Below are 14,457 nucleotides of genomic sequence, written 5' to 3' on the forward strand. Positions count from 1 at the left end.
GGCATGCTGATGGAGGTTTTGGGAGATGAAGTGTTTGACAGGGCCCCAGAGCTGGAAAGAGCCTACAACTCACTTGTGCAAAAACCAAAAGCAGACCAACTTCCTAGACCATTTGTTGTGTGTTTTCACCAGTACAAGGAGAAGGAAAAGGTGCTTAGATGGGCAAGAGAGCACAGAGTAACTTACAACGGAGGTGCTTTGAGATTTTACCCCGATCTGAGCGCAGCCCTGTCAAGGAAACACGCAGCATACAAAGAGATTAAACACTGTTTGAAAAGAAGGTTCGCTTCCAACTGCTGTACCCCAGCTCGTCTGCGAGTGAAACTTGGCATGGAGACCTTTACGTTTGATACCCCAGAATGAGCTCTGGCGTTCTTCAATGAACGGTTCTCTCCAGCTAAACGAGGTCATCACTGCCAGGTCTGATTGGTTTGGCTGAAGGGTAGACAACTATGTTACTCAAACATGGAACTAGCAGCAAACTGTTGCCCGTGGACCGTTGGCTATGGACTATTAGCTGCGAACTGTTAGCCTGCTACTTGTCAGATCTTGGACTTGCTTATTTAAACGATCAACATGAGAATGTGTTGAATGTGCAAAGGTAGGCACTTTTATTACTATTACTATTGTTGTTATTTGGATTGATACCATTATTCTGAGTGGGATCGTTTTCCAGTTGGAGATCACCACTATGGATAAGTATGTGGGGGTTTAACTATCAAGCATTGATAGATTTTACAGGTATTTGGTCTCCTCCATAGTGTAAAGTTCAGTCTGTTGATAATATTGGGAGTTTCTATAGCATTACATGATTTAATATTATAGCCTGCAGTTAATCAAATCTTGTTAGGTTAGCATAGGCGTTAATTATGTGTGTTAGATTATTTTCTGTTTTTGTGTATTTTTACTGGTCTTTTTTAAATTTTGCCCGATATGTTATGGTCAGGTCAATGTCAGGTATTCAGTCACTTCATCATCTCCAAAACGTTAATATATGGACAGTAAGGTGAACACCAAACTAATATGGGAAGGGGCTGCTACTTGGTTTGTCAGCTGGAACGTGAAAGGCTTAAACGGTCCTGTTAAAAAAGCAAGAATTTTTACACATCTTAAAAAACTAAATTGGAAAGTTATATTTCTTCCGTACTTTTGACCACAGCAGACTTAAAAAGTTCATTCTTTTTTTAACACTAGAAGTTGGCGTCCTGCCATCTTAGTACATAAAAAGGCATTATTCTCAGTTTATCATGTTCCTGTCCTCCTACTGAACATATACGCTCCTACCTGGGATGGTGTTCATTTTGCTAATAAAATAATATCTCTTCTACCGGATATAAATTCATATCGTCTAATTTTTGGTGGAGACTTAAACTGTGCAAGGGACCCTGCACTAGACCGTTCCAACCCTAAAATATCTACAGCATCAAAATTTGCACAGACATGGTCAACATTTTTGTCACAGAATGGTTGCATTGATCCATGGTGTGTCATCTACCCCGATAAAAAGGTCTTCTCATTCTTCTCTCATGTCCACCAATCCTACTCGAGAATAGATCTTTTTTTTGTAGACAAGTCCCTCCTTCACTGTGTTAAAGATTTAGAATATCATGCTATAGTAGAATCTTGACCACTCCCCTCTGTCTTTGGATATAATGATCCACTCAACCCCTAAATCGCACATTCCTTGGAAATTGAATACAGCGTTAATATCAAATGAGAATTTTTGTGTGTCAATTTTGGTGGCGCTAGATAATTTTATACTGGAAAATACATCTGATCTAACTTCTCCTTCAATTTTGTGGGAAACTCTGAAAGTAGTTATCAGAGGGGAAACAATCGCTTTTTCTTCTATGCTCAACACAGTCAAACACATTCAAAATTAGTGATATAAATAAGATAGATCAACTATACTCAACTTCCCCCTTCCAGATCTGTACAAAGAACGGATTAAGCTCCAGTCACAGTATAATCTACTATCTACAGACAAAGCCCTTCTTAAATTCCATGGATATGTTTATGAAAATGGGGATAGAGCAGGTCGGCTCTTAGCACGACAGTTAAAGGCCGGATCAGTCGCCCAGCTTATCCCTCAAGTTTGTAGCGCAAGTGGTGATATTGTCAAAGACCAAACACAAATAAATACCATTTTCAAAGAGTACTACATGAAACTTTACTCATCTGAAGCCCCACAAGACCAATTCAGAAATGATCACCTTGTTGGAAGATCTAAAAATCGCTGAATTAGATGAAACAATTCAAGCTCAACTAGAGGAGCCAATACAAATTGAAGAGATCTTGGGTTCAATTGCTAAAATGCAAAGCAGCAAGACCCCAGGGCCTGATGGCTATCTAGTTGATATATAAAAAATAAATATCTATAAAAAATTTGCTAACAAGTTAGCCCCACTTCTTCTTCAAATGTATAATTATGCATTACAATCTGGCTGTTTACCTAAGACTTTAACCGAAGCCTCCATTACACTCCTTTTAAAACCAGGCAAAGATCCAGTGGAATGTAGCTCATATAGACCCATTTCATTACTGAATGTAGAGGTCAAGATCTTGGCTAAACTTCTTTCTATTAGGAAAAGGTTAGACTTAGTTTAATTTCTCAGACTAGATTTATGCAAGGACGTTCTTCATTTGTGAATATACGTAAACTGCTCAGTGTTGTATATAGCACCTCACATTCTGAATTACCGGAGACTATCGCTTCGCTCGATGCTGAGAAAGCATTCGATAGAGTGGAGTGGGCATACATATTTGCTGTATTAAAACACTTTGGATTTGGTCCAAAATTAATTTCCTGGATACAGTTGTTATATACCTCCCCTACAGTTTGTGTAACTACCAATGGATTCAATTCTGATTATTTCCCCCTTTCTAGAGCTACTAGGCAAGGGTGTCCCTTGAGCCCGAGTTTGTTTGCATTAGTTATCGAACCTTTATCAATAACAGCTAACTTTCAAGGCATATGCAGAAGGGGAATAGAATACAAGGTATGCAGACGACTTAATATTATACATATCAGACCCATCATTTTGTACACCCCAAGTTATTAAAATGTTAGTCCAGTTTGGTCGTTTCTCTGGTTATAAAGTAAATTATTCAAAGAGTATATGTATATATAAGAGTATACATCACTCGCTCATTTAAAGAACTCCAAAAACTTTATACCTCTTCTGGATAAACTCAAACAAGATCTTCAGAAATGGGATGCTTTACATCTATCTTTAGTAGGCCAAATAAACTGTATTAAAATGACCCCTTAAGACCCTTAGAATACATAGGAATCTTCTTCAGCAACAAAGAAGTACAGGAGGCCTTGCTTTTCCTCATTTTTTACACTATTATTGGACAACCAATGCACAAAATATAATTGGTATCAGTGCCCTCAGTTAGACTGGTGTATCTCAGAAGCAAATTCCTGTATTAATATCTCACTGTTAGCCCTAGTTACTTCTAATTTACCTTTATCCATCTCAAATTACTCATCATGTCCAGTTGTTAGATCTACTTTAAAAATATGGTTTCAATTCTGACATCATTTTGGCTTCAACAAGTTCTCTACCTTGGGTCCTATATGTAATAAACACATGTTCATTCCTGCAAAAATGGATCAAACCTTTAGTGTCTGGCACAAGAAGGGTATAATTAGATTCACAGATTTGTACCTTAAAGGCGTTTTTTCTTCCACTGACCTTTCATCTAAATTTTAGGTACCACCCTCATCCTTTTATCATTTTCTTCAAACCCGAAATGCTATACATAGTCAATATTCAAACTTCCCAACTTTACCTTCTAAAAACATTTGGGAGAAAATTCTTGAATTTTCAATGCCTAGCAAGGGTCTGATCTCGAGAAAGTACAAGATGTTCATTAATACTGATAATGCACCAATGGAATGAATACAAACTGTGTGGAGTACAGAGTTGGATGTTGTATTATCAGATACAACCTGGGAATCTGCTCTGAATATGATCAATAAATCATCATCTTCTGCCTGACTTAATCTCATCATCATAAATATCATCATGTTATCGTGTCATGGGACCTTTGACAATCCCCACCTTTAGAAATGTGCAGAGGACTTTAATGACAGTTTTACTGGGGAATCTCTGTTTCATTTTTCTGTTACTGTTTTCACTTTTTTATTAGACAAACAAGCGATTGAACAACATTGCAAATCAATGTTGTTCAACAGCTGCACGTTGTGTTGATGCAGTCTTACATCCATTAAAAAAGTAGTAACTGCTCATTTTACAGGTTAATTATATATATATATATATATATACACATATCCATCCATTTTCTAAGCCGCTTCTCCCTCAGGGTCGCGGGGGGGATGCTGGAGCCTATCCCAGCAGTCATCAGGCGGAAGGCAGGATACACCCTGGACAGGTCGCCAGTCCATCGCAGGGCATATATATATTTCAATTTGACAATGAAATAATATAAAACATCAACCAATGTTGTATATCACAGGTAAAGAGAAATGCAATGAATTGGTGAATATCATTGTGCATCTTTCTAGTTTCCAGAATCAACAAAGCAAAGAGCAGATACTACAGACTGGCTGCAGTGTTGCTGTTTGTTCTCCTGCTGAGTGTCATCATGTTGCTGTGGGTCAGGCACAACAACCTGCCTATACAGACCAATAATTACAACATGAAGAATGAGATGGGCCAGAAAGAAAAGCAGGTGAGTAAATAAAGCTGAAGTTAGTGATCATAGGACACTACTGTGGAATTGCTCTGCTAAGAACAGGCAGCATGATTCACACCCAAATTGTACAATTTAATGTCTGTCATGCATTCCTCCAAGAGAGTCCATGACCAACCACTCCAGCCCTCTGATTACTGTCAGAGGTGATTTAACCTGCTTGTGGGCCCTGAAACTACTTGTGATCAGTGCCTCAAAGATCGAGATCAAACCCTGACACTATACTGATAAAATTAGCATAACACAATAAGACATAATTGAGCTCCCTTGCAACTCGCCCAAAAACTGAAAGCTGATGTTTAACATAAAGATACACAAACAAGGTGTGATCATAGTCTACTGGCACTGCTCACTGTCCCTGGGTGCCACTCATCTGGCTATTACTGCATTCTAGGCCAAAATCTAAATATAGTTAGTGTCACATTTAAATAAAAAGAAAAAAAAACAGGGTAAAGCGATTAAATTGCCCCACTGAATGAAAATCCCATAAGTTACATAATACGGAGTAAGTCACAGTCTCTTTGAAAACTATTTCATGTTTCATTTTAAAAGTCTGCAAAAAATGCATTTGTGGTAGTTTCTTCTCTTTTTAAGGAGACACACAAGAGTGACTTGTGTGCTAACGGCACCCCCTGCTGGAGAAACTGGAGGCTGCTAAATCCACTCTAAATGACTGTCAACTATTTAACAAAAAAACTATTTCAACCAAAATTACATTAAAGCCATGTTTTCAAAAATGTTAGCACTGGTGAAAAACAGTGAAGATGTTATAGCTGACTGCAGGCAGCAACAGGAACATTGACACCTATTTTATCTTGTTGGACATCTCATTCCAGAGCCATGGACATTAATATGGAGCTTTATCACTGATGGCTTTTTCTCTGACGCACTTCAGAACAGTATCTGTATTAGAAAGTGTGTCTTTTTATCTGTGTTTACAGTAAAATAGGATGATTTAGTGAATATCATGGTCTATTTTAGTTTTTGTGAAGAATTACATTACTGGCAGCTCATACATCTGTTACTGTCTTTATTATTTTGAGATGAGCCAGTGAACAGCCTTCTGGAGCCCCTGACTTTTAAACATCTACACAATACATATGATGTATATGAAAATCTCAAAGTCAATCAGTGTGCTTTTAATCCTTATTTTTGTAAGCTGACAATGAATTAGGACCATTATTCGTTAAGATTTCTCTCTACTGAGGTGTTTGAAGTTTTTATATTAGCTTAACTTTTACACTATAACTGGACCGGTAATGCAGAGGAGACAGGGCATACAGGCAATTACAGAATATCAGAGCGCAGCGACCACTCATGCTATGTGTAGTTCCTTACTGTACCACATATTGCAGTCAGTGTAGTTGCACTTTGAGACTATTAAGACGAGCTTAATTACACTATGTATAAGTGGACGTTTATAACTTACCTAACCTGATTGTTCAAAATGTCTGCATAATTCAGTCACAAAGTCATTCATAGTAGTTTAATGAGAAGTGCTTAATTGTAGAGAAACATACCGACTTGATTTTCTTTACAAGGTGGTGATAGGAACTCTCTCACACTCTCTCCAACACAAATATTGCCATTTCTTGCTGTCCAAAGTGTCACCTACTCACCTCCAGAGTTTTTCTGTATAATATTGATAATAGTACAACAGTGGTAAATCCGCAACGATTTTCTTAGTGCTATTTTGCCTTAAACTGGTGCTCTGTGTCATGAATGTACTACTTAAGTTATGTTAGATCAAAATTTTATTCAAACTCAGACCGTCTCAGACATCAGACAGTATATTTCTAATTATTTCACATAATGGCTTTCTTTCTGTGATGCAACTGTTAGAGACAGTAAATTGCACATGGTTCTGGTTCCTGTCACCAGCACTGTAAACAATTGACTCTGTATGCGTCGTAAGAATGGAGCATCAACATCTTAAAGATTGAATTATGCAGAAACTCTGAAGAATCAGATGGAAGTCCCTTTTAATTGACCTGATCTACTAATGCATGACGTTTTCTGTGAAAAGAGCAAAAACAGAGGTGTTTCAGAGACAGTTTCTACTACATCTCTACTGAGAAGAAGAGCTGGACTGAGAGCATAAATTTGTCTTTAATAAAGACAGAATATTAACATCTTAATGACTGAATTATGGGTGGACAACTCAGGACTGACCACTGAGTAAGAGACCACTTAACTGAACTGAACTCTGCTTGTGATGCAGTTATTCACTTATTCTAAGAAGGTCTAGGGGTGTAACAGTGAACATAATCAGATTCTCTGTGTTTCAGGTTCTGGTGGACAGGGGAACCCAATGATCATGGAGGAAAAGAGGACTGTGCTATAACTGGCTATGAATACACTGGATCTGAACGTTTATCAACCTGGGCTGATTATCCCTGTAATCACCCTGCAGTTGGAATCTGTGAGAAAAGGATTTAGTTTAGCCTACGTGAGAGTGAACAGCAGAAAGTGGTTTTTTTGGATACTTTTAGAATGATATATATTTTACACTGCTGGTTTAGTCCTACAGCATTTACCTTATCAATGTTTTCTAAAAGAATATGGATTCAGGTGCAGCTAAGATAGTAAACTTTGATTCTACCTGAACTTTTGAACTTAAACAATTGACCCTTTGCAAGTCCTGAGCTCTCAGTTACTGCCTGACAAGCTTTTGAACCCAGCATGTTAAATACTGACCCCCCAACACACACACACACACACACACACACACACACACACACACACACACACCCCACTGCAGCTTAGAGCTTCTTTCTTTGCTGTCTGTAGCTTAAATGTTGTCTTATGATTCTCATGTTAGCAGTGTGTAATTACTAAGTTAAACTGTACTTTACACCAATAAATTCACAAAACTCATTATTGGCCGATATTATCAGTCAATCAACGTATTGGTCTGGCCTTCACAATCCGAACACTGTATTAGCCTTGCACCCCAAAACTAAACTAAAACTAAAGCATGTCTAGGCTGATTGACTGCAGGAGGGATTTAGTGGGAAACCTTTTCACATTTGATTTTTAAAAGAATTCCCGCTTACAATTTGTTAGTTATGTAGTTCGTTAGTGCAGAGATCTGGACACTGGAACATATGGCCTTGATACGGACAAACGTATGTGGACACCCCTGCTTATTAATGAATCCAGGTGGCTGAGCCACACCCATTGGTAACAGGTGTATAAAATCAAGCGCATAGCCATGAAATCTCCACATGCAGCAGACTGGGTTGTGCTGAAGAGCTCAGTGAGTGTCTTTACACTCGCAGTTATTAATGCGCTAACTGCAGAAAATCAGATTTTGTCAGTAATTCGTTCAACATCTGCACTTGAGTAATCGGATAATAATAAAACTCCGGATGCGCAGAAGTCAGGGAATAATTTGATTTCTGCTTTACACCCAGCCAATAAACTCAAGAATAAGACTGACAAACACAAATGTTATGCCACTGACGTTTTCAGAAAATATCAACAAACATAATCCAGAAGATGAATGTTAAAATCTTTTATTTTGTGAAGTATATAGTTGGTTTTAGCTTCGCTCCAAAAGTGTTTTGTTGCTATCTTGTGGGTGCAGACGGAAAACACTGAAAGAAGGCAAAGGAAAGGTAGACGTGCTATGGAAAACCCGATTACTGGGCCAAAATATAGCTCTCTTTTTCAGATTTGTACACTTGATTCCTAGGCCTTTATCTAATCTAAGAAACTGCAGTATACTGTTTACATGGCCACTTGAATAATTAGATAACTGCCAAAATCTGATTATATTGGATTATTTAGTGCAGGTTAACACTCAGTGACTTTAAACTTGGCACTGTCTTATGATGTCACCTTTATGACAGTTCAGTTCTTGAAATTTCTGCCCTGCTAGATCTGCCCTGGTCAACTGTAAGTGATGTTATGGTCAAATTGAAGCTCCATATTAATGCTTGCCAAGTTCATAGAGGTGTGATGGTCAGATGTCCGCATACCTTTGGTTATACAGTGTAGACCCATGCAAGTGGACACAAACACGTTTTGAATTATACTATGATCCAAAATGTCCACCAGGTGATTCACTGCAGCAGCTAAACTCAAAGACAAACATGTGATCAAGATATGAGGATCAAAATTCTGCAAATAAAAGATGCTTCTCTAACAGAGTTTTTTTTTGGTTGGGTTGCACACAGTTATAAACAGCTGGACTTGCGCAAGAATGTGCACAGAATGCAATGATATGCAAATCTAATAAACCATATGTTGAAACTGGGGAATATAATTGTTTTCTGAAAAATGTCCATTTTGAATTTAACGCCTACACGCTCCAAAAAAGTTGGGATGGGGGCATGTTTACCACTGTGTTTCATCACCTCCTCTTCTAACAACACTCTGTAAGCATTTGGGAACAAAGGACACCAATTGCTGTCATTTTGAATGGGAAATGTGTTCCTGTTCTTCGATGATCTAGTATTTCACATGCTCAACAGTTCGGGGTTTCCTTTGCCATATTTTTACTGTCGTAATGTGGCAAATGTTTTCAGTGGCGACAGGTCTGGACTGCAGGCAGGCCAGTTTAGCAGCCAGACTCTTTTAATAAATAATGTAATACATGCAGAATTGTTTTACATTGTCTTGCTGAAATAAGCAAGGCCTTCCCTGAAAATGACGGGGTCTAGGTGGCAACATGTTGCCAAAGTATGTATATATAGTTCAGCATTAATGGTGCTTTCACAGATGTGCACTAATGCACCCCTATATCATCATGAATACTGGATTTTGAGCTCTGCACTGATAAAAAAAAGCTGAGTGGTCTTTAGCCCAGAGGACACAGTATCCATGATTTCAAAGGATTTAAAATTTTGATTTGACAGACCACAGGACACTTTTTAACTTCCCCTCAGTCCATTTTAAATGAGCTCAGGCCCCAAGAAGGTGGCAGCATTTCTGGATCCTGTTCACATACGGTTTCTTCTTTGCATTTTAGAGTTTTAGCCTGCATTTGTGGATGCAGTGACAAATTGTGTTCACAGACAGCGGTTTTCAGAAGGGTTTCTGAACCCATGCAGTGATTTCCACTACAGAATCATGTCTGTTTTTAAATGCAATGCCCAGTGATCATTGACAGCAAATACTGGTTTTTGGCCTTGTCTCTTGCATACAGAGATTTCTCCAGATTCTCTAAATATTTTAATAAAATTGTTTACTGTAGATGATGAAGTCCCCAGGTCCTATTTTATGTTGAGAAACGTTCCCTTGAATTTGTTGTACTATTTATCATGCAGTTTTCTACAGAGTGGTGAACTCCTCCTCATCTTAACTTCTGAGAGACTCCGCCTCTCTGGGATGCTCTTTTTATACTCAATCATGTTACTGACCTGTTACCAATTAACCACCAGGTGTTTTTTAAGCATTACACAACTTGACCAGCCTTTTGTTGCCCCTATCCCAACTTTTTTGGAACTTGTTGGCATCAAATTCAAAATGGGCATATTTTTCACAGAACAATACAAATTCTCAGTTTCAACATTTGATATGTTGTCTTTGTAACATTTCCAATTAAATATAGGTTTAAATTATTTGCACATTATTGCATTTTGTTTGTACTTATATCTTGCACAGTGGCCCCACTTTTTATGCAAATAACATGCATAGATGATTTTTAGTAAATGAGTTACTCAAGTTTCTTCATGAATCATTTCAGCACACATGGTCTGGGATGTAGTAGGCAGAAAGTGAACAGTTGATTCTGGATGTGGGAGAAATAGGCAGGCATGAAGACCCAACCAATCCGACAAGGGCTAAATAGTCATAGCCAGACAACTGGGTTGGAACATCTCCAAAACAGGAAGGTTTGTGGGGTGCTCCTGGTCAGAGGTAGTGAGTAACTCTCAACAGTTTGAGGAGAGACAGACCATAAACTGACAACAGGGTGTCAGGCATCCAAGGCTCATCAAAAGGGCTACTGTAGCACAAGTCTTATAAATTTACACTGATGCATTGCACCCTTCTGCTTGTGGGGCTACACAGCCACAAAGCGGTCAGAGTGCTAACCCGTCCACTGTTGAAAGTGGCTACAATGGGCAGACAAGCTTTAGAATTTAAAACAACCCAACGGGTCTCTCATCAAGCCTCTTTTGAGAACGTTAGAGTTTTTAAAATCATAGTTTAACAAAGAAAAATGTGTTACTAATCAGAACAACTCTGATCAGGTACAGTCTATTGCATTTGAATAACATATTGAGAGAGAGAGAGAGAGAGAGAGAGAGAGAGAGAGAGAGAGAGAGAGAGAGAGAGAGAGAGAGAGGGAGAGAGAGAGAGAGAGAGAGAGTGTCTGTACATCTCATAGCAGGTACACCTGCAATTACACTATTCTATCACTAGGGGTTTCTGCACACACATGGTTATGAGTAGTTCTAAGTATACAAATATTTTGACAGACATAAAATTCTATGCCTAAAAACATGTATGTGAGGTTTATGCATGAAAATGTGTGTTTGCACGATTGATCAATGATTCCTCAGGTTTCTCTTGCGTCGTGTTGATGGAGGGATCAGAATTTGATGCTTGGTCAACAATACATGCAGGTGGTGCAGTATGATGGTGTGAGGAACAGTTTTCTGGTCTACATTTCATCCCATCATAGCTACAGTTTATGTTCACAGGAGGTTTGGTTAAGATTAAGTGACCCTTATTAGTCCCACAGCGGGGAAATTTCACCTCCGCATTTAACCCATCCATGAAGTGAAGCACCAAGTGAGCACACACACAAACACTAGGGGGCAGTGAGCACACTTGCCTGGAGAGGTGGGCAGCCCAATCCGCAGTGCCCAGTACCAAAAAAACGGCATTGGGGCGTTCTTAATGATGTAAATGAATGGAATGAAGCGGCACAAAAAAAAAAACAAGCATTTCTCCAACATTGACACTTCCATGTTCATTTAATAAGTAAAAGTCTAAAAGTCAGCTTAAGTTAAAAACGAGAAAAGGGTCAGTATGGGAGAGTTTGAAAGAACAGAACACAGTACAATTGAAAATCCTAAATAAAGAAGAAAAACAACAGCTACCGACTCTGGTTCTAAAAATATGGGAATATTTGTGGACATCCGACAGCTCTTTCCATTTTACCTGGTGTCCTGTTTTTACTGCCAAAATAAAAATCCATGTTTTTTTTTCTAAGTACAGATTCCATCAACCTCCATCTTAAATTCTTCTAAAGGAAGTCAAACAACCAAAAGTGTATGGGTGCTCTATGAGTTCTAGCATAAACCATTATAGTGTTACGGAATGGCAGAGAGACGGACCCAAGTGCAGAGAGGAGAACCTGTGATAAAGGGTCTTAAATAAATGAATGAGGTGATGAAGTGCAAATGGAGTGATTCTGCACGTTGGGGTTGAGGTGGCTCAGAGCCAGGCTCGAACCGCTGATGTACTGAATCCGAGGAGATACCGCTGTGCCACCGGGAAGCACAAGCGAAAACAGGAAAAACCACATCAACGTATGGGAATGAAAAACGTCAGGAAAGGGCAGACAAAGGGGACGCTGGAAGCAGCGAGCTCAAACAAAGGCCGAGCAAGAAAAGTTCAGTAATCAGAAAACCAAAGGCACGTCCTCTGTGATTATGAGAGGAAGATAAGCTTTATGTTTCACCTGTTTGTTCTTTGTAGAACACTTTTTGTTTGGCTTGGAGCCGTTTCTTGTTTAGGCCTTCTTTTTGTCTATTAAGTATTTTTGGGGCAATTTGGTTTTTGCAGCTTTTTTTTTTCAGTCCCTTTTAAATACCTGCCAGGGCTAAGTGCCGTAGTCACTCCTCTACAAAGGTGTGACAAAGTGCTGCTGTTTCCTGCGGTCTTAAGTAGAGGAGTCCACAGGTGTGCCAGGTTGGTCCAAAGGGCTTCTGGGAATTGGAGTTCGCTGAACTGGTGGCGCCTCTCCACTGTTGCCCTCTGCTGGCGGCCAGCGGCACAGGCTGGACCCTTACATATATCTGCTTAGTTTGATGATGTTCACCTCAAACCCTCAATAAAAAAGATATCTTCTTTAAAACATTGAATAAAAACGATTTTAAAGAAATACTTTCACTTTTTTTACTTATTTATAAGCATGTTTTTTACACTGAGTAAAAAATAAAGTCATACTTCAACTTTTGCTTAGATATAAGTTCTAGGGTTGCCTAAAGTAGTTATCAGCCTAGAAAAAGTCTAGAAATTGGCTTTGCATCTGCTCCCAGCTAGGCATAAAAGATACACCCCAGTCTTGGTGAAAATTCATTTGACGGCCAGTTGGTGCAATGGTCTAAAAATTATGCCCAGAGTTTTATGACTGACCAGGCATAAGCCCTATTGGTGCAAAACGCCCCAATCATTTCTGTGCCAGGAAATATTCCTAGATATTCCAGCATCTTGGCTAGACATACTTTGTAAACCAAAGTATGTGCCACACTAGCATGAAAGTCTGCGATCCATTGAGTTCACACTTCAGCCATGTGAAGTTCTTCTGCATATACAACAACCACGTGACTGGTAAACACAGTGCAGACTTATGTGTCTTATCTGTCACAAACTCACTTCTTTAGTGAGCTCACAGGTCAGTTTCTAAAGATCTCTCATTAATACAGATGATGAGGACACCTGAAAACATGGTGGTACACAGACCAGCACAGAGGCACTGTGAGCTATTGAGCTATGACTTTATAGTCTTTATGTCTATACTCAGAAATAGTAAAAGACATGATGACAACTTTATTTCAGCCTTTCACACAGACCACAAACAATAACCGAAAAAATACCACAGACCTAAAAAATAAAAATAGATCCAAGAGACAGAGAGCAGTGCCACAGATGGGTGTCAAAGCTGGTATGAAACACCTAAACTTCCTGTCCTGAGAGCAAGTATGTATTCAGCAGTATCACCCAGACAGAGTCACTTTGAGAGCTGAAGACTGCAGTGGAGACTTCACATCTGCAGATACAGCAAAAACCCACTTAATGGCATCAACACGTTTACAGAAGATCAAAGAGCTGAAGATGAATGAGGATATATATGCAAATTCAGAAATTCCAATAGAAAACACATCAACTCATTCAGACGACAGCCATGATTATGAGGACATCTACGCCAATGAAGATGTCCCAGAGACGAGTGTGACCAGAAGCCGTAAAGGAACTATGACCTCAGGTACACACACACACGCACACAAGGCCTATACCAAAAAGCACCCTGTGATCCTCCTCCAAGAAAGGAATTTGCTGACAACAACATGCAGATCTAGGGGTCAAGGGAGGTTTTAAAGCATTTCAGATGGAGTTGTGTGACGTCACAACATGGTCACACAAGACTAACTCCAATTCAGTTACACATCTGAAAAGTGTTTGGTGCTGAGTTTCATCAAATATTCACTCATATTTCTCAAGGTGAGCAGTTTGAACGTGTATCTGTGTAACACTGTAATATACCAATATAAATATACACGCCCACTCACCCACAATCTTCATCACGCTTTAAAACGTTTACACAGCTTATGGTCTTCAGCCTCTTGTACTGTGTGACAGAACCTGTAAGAACTAGATCAGTGTATTAACAGTGACAAATCAGGGAGAACAGACATTCCACATTAATCTTGTTGCTCATTAATGAATTTAGTGTTGAATAGAGTGTTGCTTATAAACATTGCCTGGCCTTCCGGGGTTGTAGGCCCAAATGTTTGTTAAGCAGCCTCAAACCTTATAAGGTTACACAGGGGAATG

General features: G+C 39.1%; 1 protein-coding gene across 3 annotated transcripts in view; it reads left to right on the top strand.

Moving 5' to 3' along the window:
* LOC108414785 overlaps positions 1 to 8,874 on the top strand; it is a 30,726-nt gene extending 21,852 nt beyond the window's left edge. For all 3 annotated transcript variants that reach the window (XM_037532911.1, XM_017687691.2, XM_037532910.1), the window contains 2 exons: positions 4,535 to 4,701; positions 7,011 to 8,874. In XM_037532911.1, the coding sequence (XP_037388808.1) occupies positions 4,535 to 4,701; positions 7,011 to 7,037 (194 nt within the window). In that variant the 3' untranslated portion in view covers positions 7,038 to 8,874. The remainder of the gene's footprint in view (positions 1 to 4,534; positions 4,702 to 7,010) is intronic.
* Positions 8,875 to 14,457: the final 5,583 nt, after the last annotated feature.

The sequence above is a fragment of the Pygocentrus nattereri genome, chromosome 22 (assembly GCF_015220715.1).
Source record: "Pygocentrus nattereri isolate fPygNat1 chromosome 22, fPygNat1.pri, whole genome shotgun sequence".
Lineage (NCBI taxonomy): Eukaryota > Metazoa > Chordata > Actinopteri > Characiformes > Serrasalmidae > Pygocentrus > Pygocentrus nattereri.